The 12957-nt window shown below is 44.1% G+C and overlaps 1 protein-coding gene across 10 annotated transcripts in view; it reads right to left on the bottom strand.

The window, feature by feature from the left end:
• Nucleotides 1-12957, bottom strand: part of BEGAIN (brain enriched guanylate kinase associated) — a 194450-nt gene that overhangs the window by 79332 nt on the left and 102161 nt on the right. For 5 of the 10 annotated variants that reach the window (XM_064173099.1, XM_064173021.1, XM_064173512.1 and 2 more), the window contains one exon: nt 5483-5572. The exons of the other annotated variants lie outside the window; for them this stretch is intronic. In XM_064173099.1, coding sequence (XP_064029169.1) covers nt 5483-5572 — 90 coding nt within the window. The remainder of the gene's footprint in view (nt 1-5482; nt 5573-12957) is intronic. 10 annotated transcript variants of the gene reach the window in all.

Raw genomic sequence — 12957 nt, 5'->3', positions numbered from 1 at the left:
TCAAAGGGCTGATTTAATACTTCTGCTAACTTGATTTGGATCTGGACTCTTCAAAATATGTTTCTGTTTCCTATTAATAAGATGACCACTTTTGCCTACAAGGCACTTTTGAGGTTAACAACCTGAGTGTAATCAGCATGGTTGTGTAATGAGAAATGAATGTACTACAGAGTGAAAAAGCAAAAGCCTGTTGTCCAAATTCAGAGGTGACTAAAGTGAAGTGAAATAGTGCAAACAGCAGAAGCTTCTTCCAAGCTGTTTCCTGGTGCCTGTGTTAGGATTTCCATAAAGACTGCAGGGGTCAACTGGTTTAATCTCTAGCAGGTAGACTCTTACAGTTAGTGGCTTAAAAGGCAAACTTCCTACGGAAGTCTGAACAAAGGCTGTTCCAATTCACTTTGTTTCTACATGTTTCTAGAAAATGAAGGGATGAACAGGTGGGAAATAGGGTTGTAAGAGAATTTAAAAAAGCATGCAGTTCAAAGACACATACATGGATCCTGGCTCATTCTCTAGAATGAAACCTAACAACCCTGGGAATGAAGGGATCTTCATGCTGCTTGCTGCCCAGACTCCACTCTTGATATGAATCTGGAATGAGGTTCATCTCTCTGAGAGATGCTGTTTTCTGGCTTTGCAGAGGCTGATACGTTTGCATGAAATGTTTAACTAGAAGAAAAGATCAGTTACAATGTAAAGTTACAGGGCATGAAAGGCTAAGAGCAACAGAAATGGCTGACTGCAACAAATACTTGCTATAACAAAGGCTCCTGGATGGTGGGGGGGCTGGAGGAAGGGCTGCCTCACACAGAAAGTGATTTGAAGTTGTTGAACAGACATTGTCTGCTTTTTAATGTCTGGCATAGTCCAAGCAGTCTGCACAGCATCTCAGTAGGGAATCCAGACTACTAAGCAGTGATGAGAAAGGGGGGGGGGGGGGAGAAAAAAAAAAAAAGAAAAAGGAAAAAAAAGAGGTATGAAGAATTTGATGCAGAAAATTAGAGGTAGACTTCAATTTATTATTTGGAAGCCAAAAAGAGCTCTCCAGGTGATTGAGTAAGCTGCCTTCAGTTGCAGCAGTTCTTCTTACAGCTTTGAGTGGCCAGCTTCTCGATTGCTTTCGTTTGTAGTCATGGATAAGCACTCCCTCTGGAAATTACTGAAAGCAGCCTGCTGCATCAGTTCACAAGCTTATAAAGTTATATTTTAATTGCATTATTAAGCCTTTCTCACTTTTACTTTTTTTCTGTTACTTTCCTGATTCATCTGGATCCAGCTGTGCTGGAACAGGAGTCCGGTTCCTCCTGAATTGTGCTGTTTATTTGTTGTAGAATATGTAATGAGAATGGGTGAAACTCACTGCTCAGAAGCAAGCTGTAATTTGTCTTATGCTTTCTGTTAAAGGACTGAGGTTGGAGATGTGGTACAGGAGTGCTATAGAGATGTGCTTTGTAGTAAGGGAAGAATTTTATTTCCTTTTAATTTGGTATAAATCATCCAGGCATAGGTTGATGGACAGAGGCTGTTACCTCTGCTCTCACCTTAGCTATTTGCTTCCTTTTCCAATTCTTTTCTCTTTCCTCTGATTTGAAGTTTGTTTTTGTCTGGCTCCAGGGACTCATTTTGGCTTAGTACTTCCCATCAGGAAGTTTATGCTAAGCAGCTGAGAAAATTAAATACACTCTTTTGGCTCCAGGACCATTCAGGTAGCATTATTACTGAGACTGGAACTGGAGCTGGCAGCAACTGCAGATACCACTGTTTTTTTCCCTTTTGTCACAGAATCACAGAATGCCAGGTTGGAAGGGACTCCAAGGATGATCTGGTCCAACCTTTCTAGGCAATAATGTAGTTTAAATGAGACAGTCCCACACCCTGTCAAGCTGAGTCTTAAAACTGACTACTATAGGGGAACCCATACTTCCCTTGGGAGATTATTCTAATGTCTATTCTAACTCTTCTCGATGTGGTTTTGTTTTTTTTTTTTTAATACTTCATGTGACTAAAGTTCTGAATTTGCTTCTTAATTGTTCCTGGTCATAGTGGCAAACTGATTCCCTTATGTGACAGAAGCTCCTGTTATATCTCTAACTTGAATCCATGGGTGCTTGCCATTAAAAAAAAAGCCAATTCTTGCCAGATATTATTACTAAAGAGTACAGGAAATAATGCAGCTTTGCTTAGAGTGAGAAAGAGTACTGAGCTCTCAGATGCTCTTAGTAGCCATTGCTGCAGTAAGTTCTACTGCAGTCTCTGTTTCGTGTTGTTTAGTTCTCCCATTACATACATGTGCTAATTTGAAGCTAGTTGGAATATTTTGATGAGAAGAATTAGATTACAGGCTGTGAAAAGGAAACAATGGTGACGTCTACTTCACTTATGGGCTTGCTGAGATGTGTAACAAGAAGAACACAAATATAGATAACACAGGCTCTGGCTGCCTGCACTTCTCTTCCTAACCTGCTGTCTGTGTAACTAATCCTTCTGCTTCCTAACCCCCCTGGCCAATTCTCCAAACTCGCCTTGAATGTGAGGCAAAGCCTGGGATAGAGTAGAGAGGTGGAAAGGAGGCAGAAGGGTGATTGAGATCCCCTCCTGGGGACTCTGGTTTCTGGAAGGGGTGTTGTGTTTCTGTATTACCTTTCTAACTTGTAGATTTCTATATATAGCTGCATATATTGTAAATACCTGCTTGTATATTGTGCTATTTGCCATTGGAATGGGCTGCCCAGGGAGGTAGCAGAGTCACCATCCCTGGAGGTGTTAAAAAAAGGCCTGGATGAGGCACTTAGTGCCATGGTCTAATTGATTGGATAGGGCTGGGTGCTAGGTTGGACTGGATGATCTTGGAGGTCACTTCCAACCTGGTTGATTTTATGATTCTATGATTCTAAGTAGTAAATATAAAGTTTCATTCTAATTTTCAGCTCATCTGAGTCTAGTCTGGGTGATTTTCTTAAGTGTGTGTAGGGGCAAGTAACACCCAAACCATCACAATACATCTGTATGACATCACTGAAGCAATGTGAGCTTTATGGATGTTCTGAAATATTTTCTGGCAGTGGAACACATCACTGGTTTGTTAATGCAAGGAAAAAAATCAAATTAATAAATTAATTCAACAAATTAAATGGCATTCCTTAGCCTGGACACACCCAAATTCTCAACTGTGCACACGGAATTCAAATTCCGAGGAAACTATTACTATGCCTGGATTCATGTATAGGCTGTTGCACAGGAATGATGAGAGTTACAAGCTGTTATCTCAATGAACTTATTTTCTGTGAATATCTTAAGATATTTTTAGTTTTTCTACAATAACAAACGATCCCCAGCTCTTTGATCAACCTGATAGCACAACAAAAGAAGGAAAAAAAGAGAGAAAGGAGTTGCTATCTGTCATATTTGCCTAATTATTTTGAGCTCTACCTTATTTTATACACTGCAGCACACTATTTTAGGACTTGTTAACGGAGAAGTCTACTCTGCAAGAGTATAAATGAGTTCACCTCCAGCAAGTTTCCCACTGTTCAGCATGTTGTACCGCCATTTCATATTACCTTTCTCCTAACCTGTAGCCACGATTTATTAGTTCAGTCCTGCTCCCTCTGCTGAACTGGCTCTTCAGTGTAGCTCTGTGTTTTGTTGCCTTTTTTTTTCTCACAGGGAATGAGAGGGAACAGATTGCATTCTACCAAACTCCTGTTAGCAGCCCAGCACCTTGGCATTAGCTCTTCTGTCATTTTCAGAGTGACTCAGTAAATCACAGAACCACAGAACTTTAGAGGTTGGAAGGGCCCTCCAGAGATCATTGATTCCAACCTCCCTGCCAAGGCAGGATCACCTAGGATAGTTTGATCAGGAACACATGCAGGCAGGTTTTAAAAGTCTCCAAAGAAGGAGACTCCATAACCTCTGGGCAGCCTGTTCCAATGCTCTGTTACCCTTACTGTAAAGAAGTTTTTTCCTCATGTTGAGATGAAACCCTCTGTGTTGCAATTTGTAGCTGTTGCTCCTTGTCTTATTGCTGCTGACCAGTGAAAAGAGATTGACACCATCCACTTGACACTCACCCTTCAGATATTTGTATATAATGAAGGAGCTCTCTGCAAGTGCAGAGGGACCAAGACAGGCAGCAGGTATTAATCTGAAAAAATTGTTGCATAATTCATGTGAAAAGCAATACAGAATGTGCTTCTTTAGAGGGGACCCAGGAGCCCTCTGCTTCCACTTACCCTGAAGATGTATCACCCAAAGTACCATGTGGAATGAGGAAGCAGCTTCAGTACTGCAGATTTTCCCAGAATTTCTTCTTGTGCCCTGAGATGTGGATTGCCTAAACACAGGCCACATTCTTTTTTGCCTTGTAACTGAACTACTGTAGCATTCTGGGTGAACTGGGACTTGGGAGGCAGGGTCAAATATTTTGAAAACCAGGTTTAGGTGCCATGGCTATATTTTCCTTCACTGCTCGCCTCCTGGTTTTAACAAGGACAAGCAGCAGGGCATTTTTTGCATGAAGCTCATCCAAACCCAGGTAAGAGTAGAGTGCACGTGTGGGGCTTCAGGGGACCAAAAACCAGGAGCTCAAACCACCTTTCCAAGATTGTTGATTGTTGTTTGTTTTTTTCACTCCACAAAGTGCTGACTGTGCCAAAAAATATGAAGAGAATCTCACATATGTCTTTCATACATCAACAGCTTAAGAAGAAAATTATTCACCCATTATTCAAAGGAAATCAATAGACTGCATGAAGACAAACCAAAGATTAACCTGTCTATATTTTTATCTAATTAATTTCTTACTTTGAAATATGTTTCAGTGTCTCATATGTCACCAAAAAAATATAGAATCAGTGAATGACACTTCTTCTACACACCTGCCACTTGAAATAAAGTCATGCAACAAAGAACAAAGAATATATCCAGGAGAAAAATAGAAGAGAATGTAAGAAAAATATGGAAAAATGAGTCAATGCATATAATATGTGCTGCATAGGAATATAAACTAGAATCTGTCATAACTCCTCCATCCTTTCAACATCTCTGTATCTATAACATTGGAAAAATCCTTGCTTCACCAGACTGATGATTAATGTAAACCAGGTAAAGGATAAAATATATATAAGCACCTGCAACCAAGAACAGTGAGTGAACTGCCCAGACAGCTGTGGGTATCTGTATTATAAGAGCTACTCCATCAGAAAAAAAAATTAACTGATAGTAGACAGCTGTGAGTTTTGCAGCTTCTTAAATAGCTTTCAGGTTTTACACACCATAATAGCAATTATTATAGGCTTGGCTAGGGCAAGCATCTAGTGTACTATAATAAAGAGATCTGCTGTTATTCCCCTAATTCAGAAAACATAGTGGAACTGAACAATGAGAGACTGCAGACTGACACGAAGAAATGAAACATTTTCATGGATATCAGAAAGTTAGAGAGAAAGCATAACTTCACAAAACATCACTTATTAGTTACCTGTCCCAGAGGGTAGGTGAAGATTTTGCGAGCCTGCCCTGGAGAATTCTAGGTTGCCATAGGCAGGTTGGCACCCAGGAATTTCGTACCCTGCAGCATGAATAGAGGATAAACCATGGCTAGGTATGGCTCATAAGACATACGAGTGATAACCTAGCTAGATTTGCTGCATATTAGTAGGCTATGGCATAATTTGGAATTATTTAGGATATCTAACTTTAAAGCAATATTAAACTACAATGCAAGGTGATGTTACAGCACACACAGTGAGTTTCTTGTATGAATATTGTTGGTTGGAATCAGCAATTATAGTTGACCTCGTGGTGGTTATAATGGGTGCTACTCCATCTGATTTAATAGAGAAGCATATGGCCATAAGATTTATAAATCAAGCTCTTGTATTTTTGCATTGTAAAAACATCAGATTACACAAATTTATGCTTCATTGAAAGAGGGTCAGCAAAATTCCTTCTGAGCACCATAATGAGAACATGTTTAACAGTGTTAATTAGATCTGGGCTGAGGTTCAGGTTCCACATACCAGGTTCCATGCACATTTACCAGCAGCAAAACAATAGCTGCAAAATATTTGTTGGAAATGAAAAGCACAAAGAGAAGCAAAGTGAACTAGCAATACAAGCTGTGAATAACACACAGGAAAAGCATATCTAGAGCCCAGGAGAAGGCCAATGCGACGGGCAAATTAGCAATGAGAACTGTTGCCCAACATTAGCATCAAGCAATGCTGGCAAGACACAAAACACTCTGCTCAGTCCTTAGTCAAGCAAATTCCCACTCAATTTAAATGCAGTTTTTCCTGAGTAAAATCTGAGTAAGGACTATAGTATTTGGCCACAGAAAATACCTGGTACAGTATCGTTGTGTTCCTTTGCAATATGAAAAACGCAACATATCATGCCTCAAAGGACAAACTCGATAACAGATCAGGTTTTCCTTAGCCAAGCATATTTATATTTATGACCCAGAATTTTGCATAAGCTTTCCCTTTGGTCAATGGTAGCTACACACACAGCAAATCCTATCTTCTGGTATTCATAGCCAATTACCAGCAGTTTCTGCAGAGCAGAGACCTTTTGAACCATAAACACAGTTTCACGTAGAGGACACACTTCAGAAGCAATAGCCATGCTAAAAAGAGCAGCAGAGAATCTGTCTTTATGAGAAAGGAGAACTCTGCTGAGTCTCTTGCCACTACTGTAAGCCCTGGGATGGGCTTCATGTCAAGGACTACTGGCAACAAGATGATGTTTAAGGCATTCGGAGAAAAAGCTCTAAGTAAATTCTAGCACATTACTCCAGCTGTACTACTGAGTTGTTTGTTGAATAAGGAATACCTAAATGTATTTTAACTTCTTCTGTACCAAACTTGGACTAAGACACTCAGGGACAAAAAGAAAAATTAAATGGCCCAAGGTTTAGGTATTATCACAGAAATTTACAGCAATATTAGCTTAAAAATCAAAGCAGAGGTGAGATTACATCTCTGCACTCTGTACTGTCTTGACACTGTTGGTTCTTCAGTGAAATGTCAGTGTTAATTTAGAAGTTCCTTGACTTTAAATCTCATAATCAATAAGTGTGTATTTATTTAATACAAAGAGTTCTACATTACTTCACAGAGTATTTTCATTCTCAACTGCGGATGTCAGAAAAACAGTCTATTGTAGCAATGCAGATTTAAAAACAGCTTCTACCTGGCTTACCACTTTGCATCTGAATATTTTTAGGTACAACACTGTAAACCATTCCTAAAAATCAGGTCTTTTAAATCCTAACTTAAAAAAAAAAAATGAATTCAGGCAAAGATTTTCCAGAACTAGTGGAGATTTTTCAAACCAGTACTTTGTGTATATTTCTCTGTACTTCCCTGAGAAACTGTTAGTAGTAGTTTTCTAGTGAAATGAGAAAACTTGTCAATTCCAAGATGGATGAAATGAAAATATCAAGCTTTTCAAGCCCAGAAAAACACTTAAATTTGGTCTGTTGGAGCAGAGAAGCCACAAAAACTGTGTGCTGTGTTCAGATTCATTACCAGCTCTCTTCCATGTCGTCTTTATCTTACCTGTCTCGTACTTTTTACTGATACATAACAAATAGCTTTCGCTATGGATAATCTCAACAAAACGTTTTAACGCTGCGAGGCTGTGAAATGTTTTGACAGAGAGGGGAAGGGTGTGAATTCCACTTGAGCTGTTTGCTCAGTGTTTTTTTCCTGACATCTTCTTGGTGTAATTGCTCCATAAGTGAGTTAATGCAGAGAAAAGCTCTATACTTTAAATGTGGTGAGTCTTTCTAAAGCTCCCAATTGGGACTTTATAATGTTCCGTCTTAGAAAATCAGCGTCAGTTTTACACCATCTAATCACATGTGCAAGATTGAAAAATAATTAGTATCTCTAAAATTTCTTTATGTGACATGCAAGCACAAAAGTTAACATGTTGGCTTCTGCAGTTTACATGGGATATTTTTTTTTTTGTCTGACATGCAAGCACAAAAATTAACCTGTCAGCTTCTGCAGTTTCCCTGGGATATTGTTTTATCATTGACAGATCAGAAATCAGCAAAATGCACACACATTTCTGTCATATAACAGTGGTGGATTGTAAATGAATGTATAGGGTTAACACTCCTGGGGGAGTGACCCTGAACCTGACCCTAGGGGTCTTGGCCCCTCCTCAGGGGTGGGCCACACTCCAGGTGATGGTTAGCCCACTCCCCCCACTTCCTGTGGTATAAAAGACAGGAGTTCTCCTGTCTCTTCCTCTTTTCGCCCTCTTTCTCCCTACCTGCGTTCATGACCGCACACACACACTGATACTGCATACCAGCCACGAGGCAGAGACACCATCACACTACTCGGGTTGTATCCATCCCTGTTTTGTATTCTGCTGTTTTCCCTTCCTTATCCTTTGTAAACTCCCCTACCAACAATCCCTTTTTCTAAGTTATTGTTAAACTTTTCCTTTTTAACTTCCAAATCGAGTGAGATTGATTTATTGGGGTGTCCCTACCTTTTATCTCTCTCCCTGTCTTTTGGGGAAAGGAGGGGGAGGAGGGGAGGGCACTCTATAAACTCTATAAATTCTATAAATTGTCATTGGGTCTACCAAATTTATAAGAGTCTCTGGGAACTTGCATTTGAACCCAAGACAATTTATTTGGCGTCTCAACGTGGGGCTAGGTAGAAAGAATTCTTTCAGAGAAGATTTGGAAGTTAAAAAATGGATATTCTGAAAGTCTTAATCATTAACGCATTTGCATGGCTGTTGTGGGGCTGGCTGTTAAAGTTTATAAGTTACCATGTCTTCTGGATTGTCATTGATATGCTCTGGGAATATTCTAAGCATTTGCCTGCCCGAGTCTATGCCTATTTCCTGAATTCTGTTAGTAATATCACTGTGTTTAGAAATGTTTCTGGAACATGGAATCAATCTGAGTATATGCATTGGAGCACAGAAGCTCCAGATATTTTGGGGGAAAAATGGTACTGGATAGCTGTTATTTCACTGTGTGTAAATTTGGGTTTGGGAATTAATAAGATAGCGGTGAACTGGGACACGTGGAAATATCGAGTGGGCGCCGCCATTAGGGTGCTTAGGGGGAGGGGTAGTCCTCACTGCCCCAGCTGCAGCTGCGGGGGATGGGCGACAGGGCAGACCGGGCAGACCGCCCCTAGCGCGGCTCCGCCCCGAACTCCGCCTCCGGTCCCGCCCAGGGCAGCCCCCCGGACCCTGCCCCCTCAGCCCAGCCCCCTTCACCTGGCGCCAATTACGACGCGGCCAGCAAGATCAAATCAAAACCCTCCCGCAGATACCGATCCAGGGCAAGGGACCTCTTCGGGAACCAGCACCCCCCAGCAACAGCAACCAGCTGGAAATGGACCTGATAATGGAGTGATCCTTATCAGCTCCACGCCCAGAAAGGAAATCAGGCACATAAGGCAGGAGTATGCAAGGGCAAACGGACAGTCCCTTTTAGCCTGGCTTTTGAAATGCTGGGATGCAGGAGCAGAAACAGTGGACCTAGATCACAGGGAGGCGAAGCAGCTGGGATCCTTGTCGAGGGATGGAGGTGTGGATAAGGAGCTGGGAAGGCTCGATGGTACCCACTCACTTTGGGCCAGGCTTCTGATAGCTGTGAGGTACAGGTACCTGACTAAGGATGACATGATTTTCCATCCCCTTAGATGGACAGATATGGAACAGGGGATCTCATACCTGAGGCAAATGGCGGTTCAAGAGATAATTTATGGAGCCGACCAGAGGCCCTCGGACCCTGATGATGTCCGCATGAAGCCAGCCCTCTTAAAGAAACTGACTCAGTGTGCCCCTTCCACATATGCCCCCACATTGGGAGCACTGCTGCTGGGCAGAGACCCCAACAACCTTCCCACAATCAGGGAGTTTGTGAATGACCTAAGACAGTTTGAAGACAGTTTGTCGAGGAAAACCTTAATTGCCACTGTAGAGACCCTCACCCAAGAAATGAACGAGCTGAAAGCCTCTTTCTCTGAAATGCAGAAGGCAGAGGATGACTGCTCCTCACCTTCAGAATGGGTGCAAGTCTCAGCTATAAGGAACACACGCCGCCGTGCTCCTCCTCCTCCCCGCAGGAGACCAGCCCAGAGCAGACAGGGTACACACAGGGGGTCACTCTGGAGAACACTGTGTGACCATGGGGAAAACATGGATAGATGGCATGGCCAGCCCACCTCAGCTCTATGGGCCAGGGTAAGGGAACTGCAAGGGACAAACACAGGGAATAACTCCTCCAGAAGAGGGGTTGCCCCAGTGTCCCGCAGGCAGCGCTCTCGCTCAAGGGGTGGTGAAGCCAGTAACTCAGGTCCATGTGCCTCATGCAGTCACACTGCTCAGAATTAGAGGTGCCCTGTCTCCAGCCAGGCGGAGGCCAGGGATAACAGAGTATATTGGGACGTGTTTGTGAAATGGCCTGGCACTTCTGAAGCCGAGAAGTACAGAGCGTTGGTAGACACCGGTGCCCAATGCACTCTGATCCCCTCCAGCCACAGGGGGACAGATACTGTTACAATTGCAGGAGTCACAGGGGGGTCTCAGGAGCTGACTGTGCTGCAGGCTGAGATAAGCCTCACCGGGAATGTGTGGGAGAAGCACTCCATAGTAACTGGCCCTGATGCACCTTGCATCCTGGGGATCGACTTTCTCCGGGAAGGGTACTTTAAAGATCCGAAGGGAAACAAGTGGGCTTTTGGCATAGCAGCTGTAGAGACTGCAGACAAAGAGCAGCTGTCTATCATGCCTGGCTTGTCAGATGACCCTTCCGTGGTTGGTACCCACAAGGTGGAAGATGTTAAGTTACCTATTGCTTCTCGTGTAGTTCATCGCAGGCAATACCGCACCAACAGAGACTCCCTGCTACCCATACAGCAGCTGATTCGCTGCCTGGAGCAGCAGCTTGTCATCAGCAAGAGCCACTCGCCCTTCAACAGCCCGATATGGCCAGTGCGAAAGGAGACGGGGGAGTGGAGACTCACGGTGGATTTCCGAGGCCTGAATGAAGTGACTCCTCCAATCAGCGCAGCCGTGCCTGACATGTTGGAGCTGCAGTATGAACTGGAAACAAAGGAGGCCAAATGGTATGCCACAATTGACATTGCTAATGCTTTCTTCTCCATCCCCATTGCAGAAGAATGTAGGCCGCAGTTTGCCTTCACCTGGAGAGGAGTCCAGTACCACTGGAACAGACTGCCTCAAGGGTGGAAGCACAGCCCTACAATCTGCCATGGCATCATCCAGACTGCACTGGAGAAGGGTGGCGCTCCGGAACATCTGCAGTACATCGATGACATCATTGTATGGGGTGAGACAGCAGAGGAGGTCTTCCAGAAGGGGGAGAAGATCATTAATATCCTGTTGGATGCAGGTTTTGCCATTAAGAGAAGCAAAGTGAAAGGGCCTGCCAGAGAGATCCAGTTCTTGGGAGTTCGATGGCAGGATGGCCGACGCCACATCCCTATGGATGTGGTGAATAAAGTGGCCACTATGGTGGAACCCACTAACCGGAAGGAGACACAATCCTTCCTGGGGTTTGTGGGCTTTTGGAAGATGCACATTCCCGGGTACAGTCAAATTGTGAAACCCCTCTTTGACGTTACAAGAAAGAGAAATAACTTTGAGTGGGGACCTGAGCAGCAAGTGGCATTTGACCAGATCAAACGAGAGGTGGTCCATGCCATGGCCTTGGGACCAGTTCGAACCGGCCCAGAGATTAAGAACATTCTCTATACAGCAGCCGGTGAGAATGGTCCTAGCTGGAGCCTATGGCAGAAAGCTCCTGATGAGACAAGAGGCCGCCCACTCGGGTTCTGGAGCAAGGCGTACAAAGGCTCAGAGACCAAGTATACCCCCACAGAGAAAGAAATCCTAGCTGCCTATGAGGGAGTCAGAGCTGCCTCTGAGGTGATTGGGACGGAGTCACCACTCCTTTTAGCTCCAAGGCTTCCGGTCCTGACTTGGATGTTTAAAGGGAAGGGTTCGACTCTGCACCATGCCACAGATGCCACTTGGAGTAAGTGGATGGCTCTGATAACTCAGAGGGCTAGGATGGGGACTCTCGAGCGTCCAGGCATTGTAGAGGTCATCACCAACTGGCCAGAGGGCACTGACTACGGAAAGCCAGCAGAAGAGAAGGCAGTGACCCGTGCCGAGGAAGCCCCCCCATACAGTGACCTCCCTGAGGAGGAAAAGGCATATGCTCTCTTCACAGATGGATCCTGCCGCCTGGTAGGCAGCAAGCGAAGATGGAAGGCTGCCGTCTGGAACCCCACACGCAGGGTTGCAGAGGCAAGAGATGGAGAAGGCGAATCCAGCCAGTATGCTGAGGTGAAAGCCATCCAGCTGGCCCTGGACATTGCAGAACGAGAGCAGTGGCCAATGCTATACATCTACACCGACTCATGGATGGTAGCAAATGCCTTATGGGGGTGGCTGAAGGAGTGGAAGAGAAATGATTGGCAGAGAAAAGGGAAGCCTATTTGGGCTGCTGATCTCTGGCAAGACATTTCTGCATGCCTGGACAAACGACCAGTTAAAATCCGACACATCAGTGCTCACATCCCAAAGAGCAGAGCCACTGAAGAACAGCAGCATAACCACCAAGCTGACCAGGCTGCCCACATCTGCCAGATTGACCTGGACTGGAAGCACAAAGGTGAACTGTTCTTAGCTCGGTGGGCACATGACTCTTCTGGTCACCAAGGAAGAGATGCCACATACCAATGGGCCCGAGACAGGTCCGTGGACATATCCATGGAGGCCATAACTCAGGTTATCCATGAATGTGACATCTGTGCCACCATAAAGCAAGCCAAGCGCATGAAGCCTTTGTGGTACGGGGGAAGGTGGTCAAAGTACAGGTATGGGGAGGCCTGGCAGATTGATTACATCACTCTGCCTCGGTCTCGTAGTGGCAAGCAG

Source organism: Pogoniulus pusillus, chromosome 1 (genome assembly GCF_015220805.1).
Source record: "Pogoniulus pusillus isolate bPogPus1 chromosome 1, bPogPus1.pri, whole genome shotgun sequence".
Taxonomy (NCBI): Eukaryota; Metazoa; Chordata; class Aves; order Piciformes; family Lybiidae; genus Pogoniulus; species Pogoniulus pusillus.
Note: the sequence above shows the minus strand (reverse complement) of the source record. Positions and strands in the feature narration are given on the sequence as shown.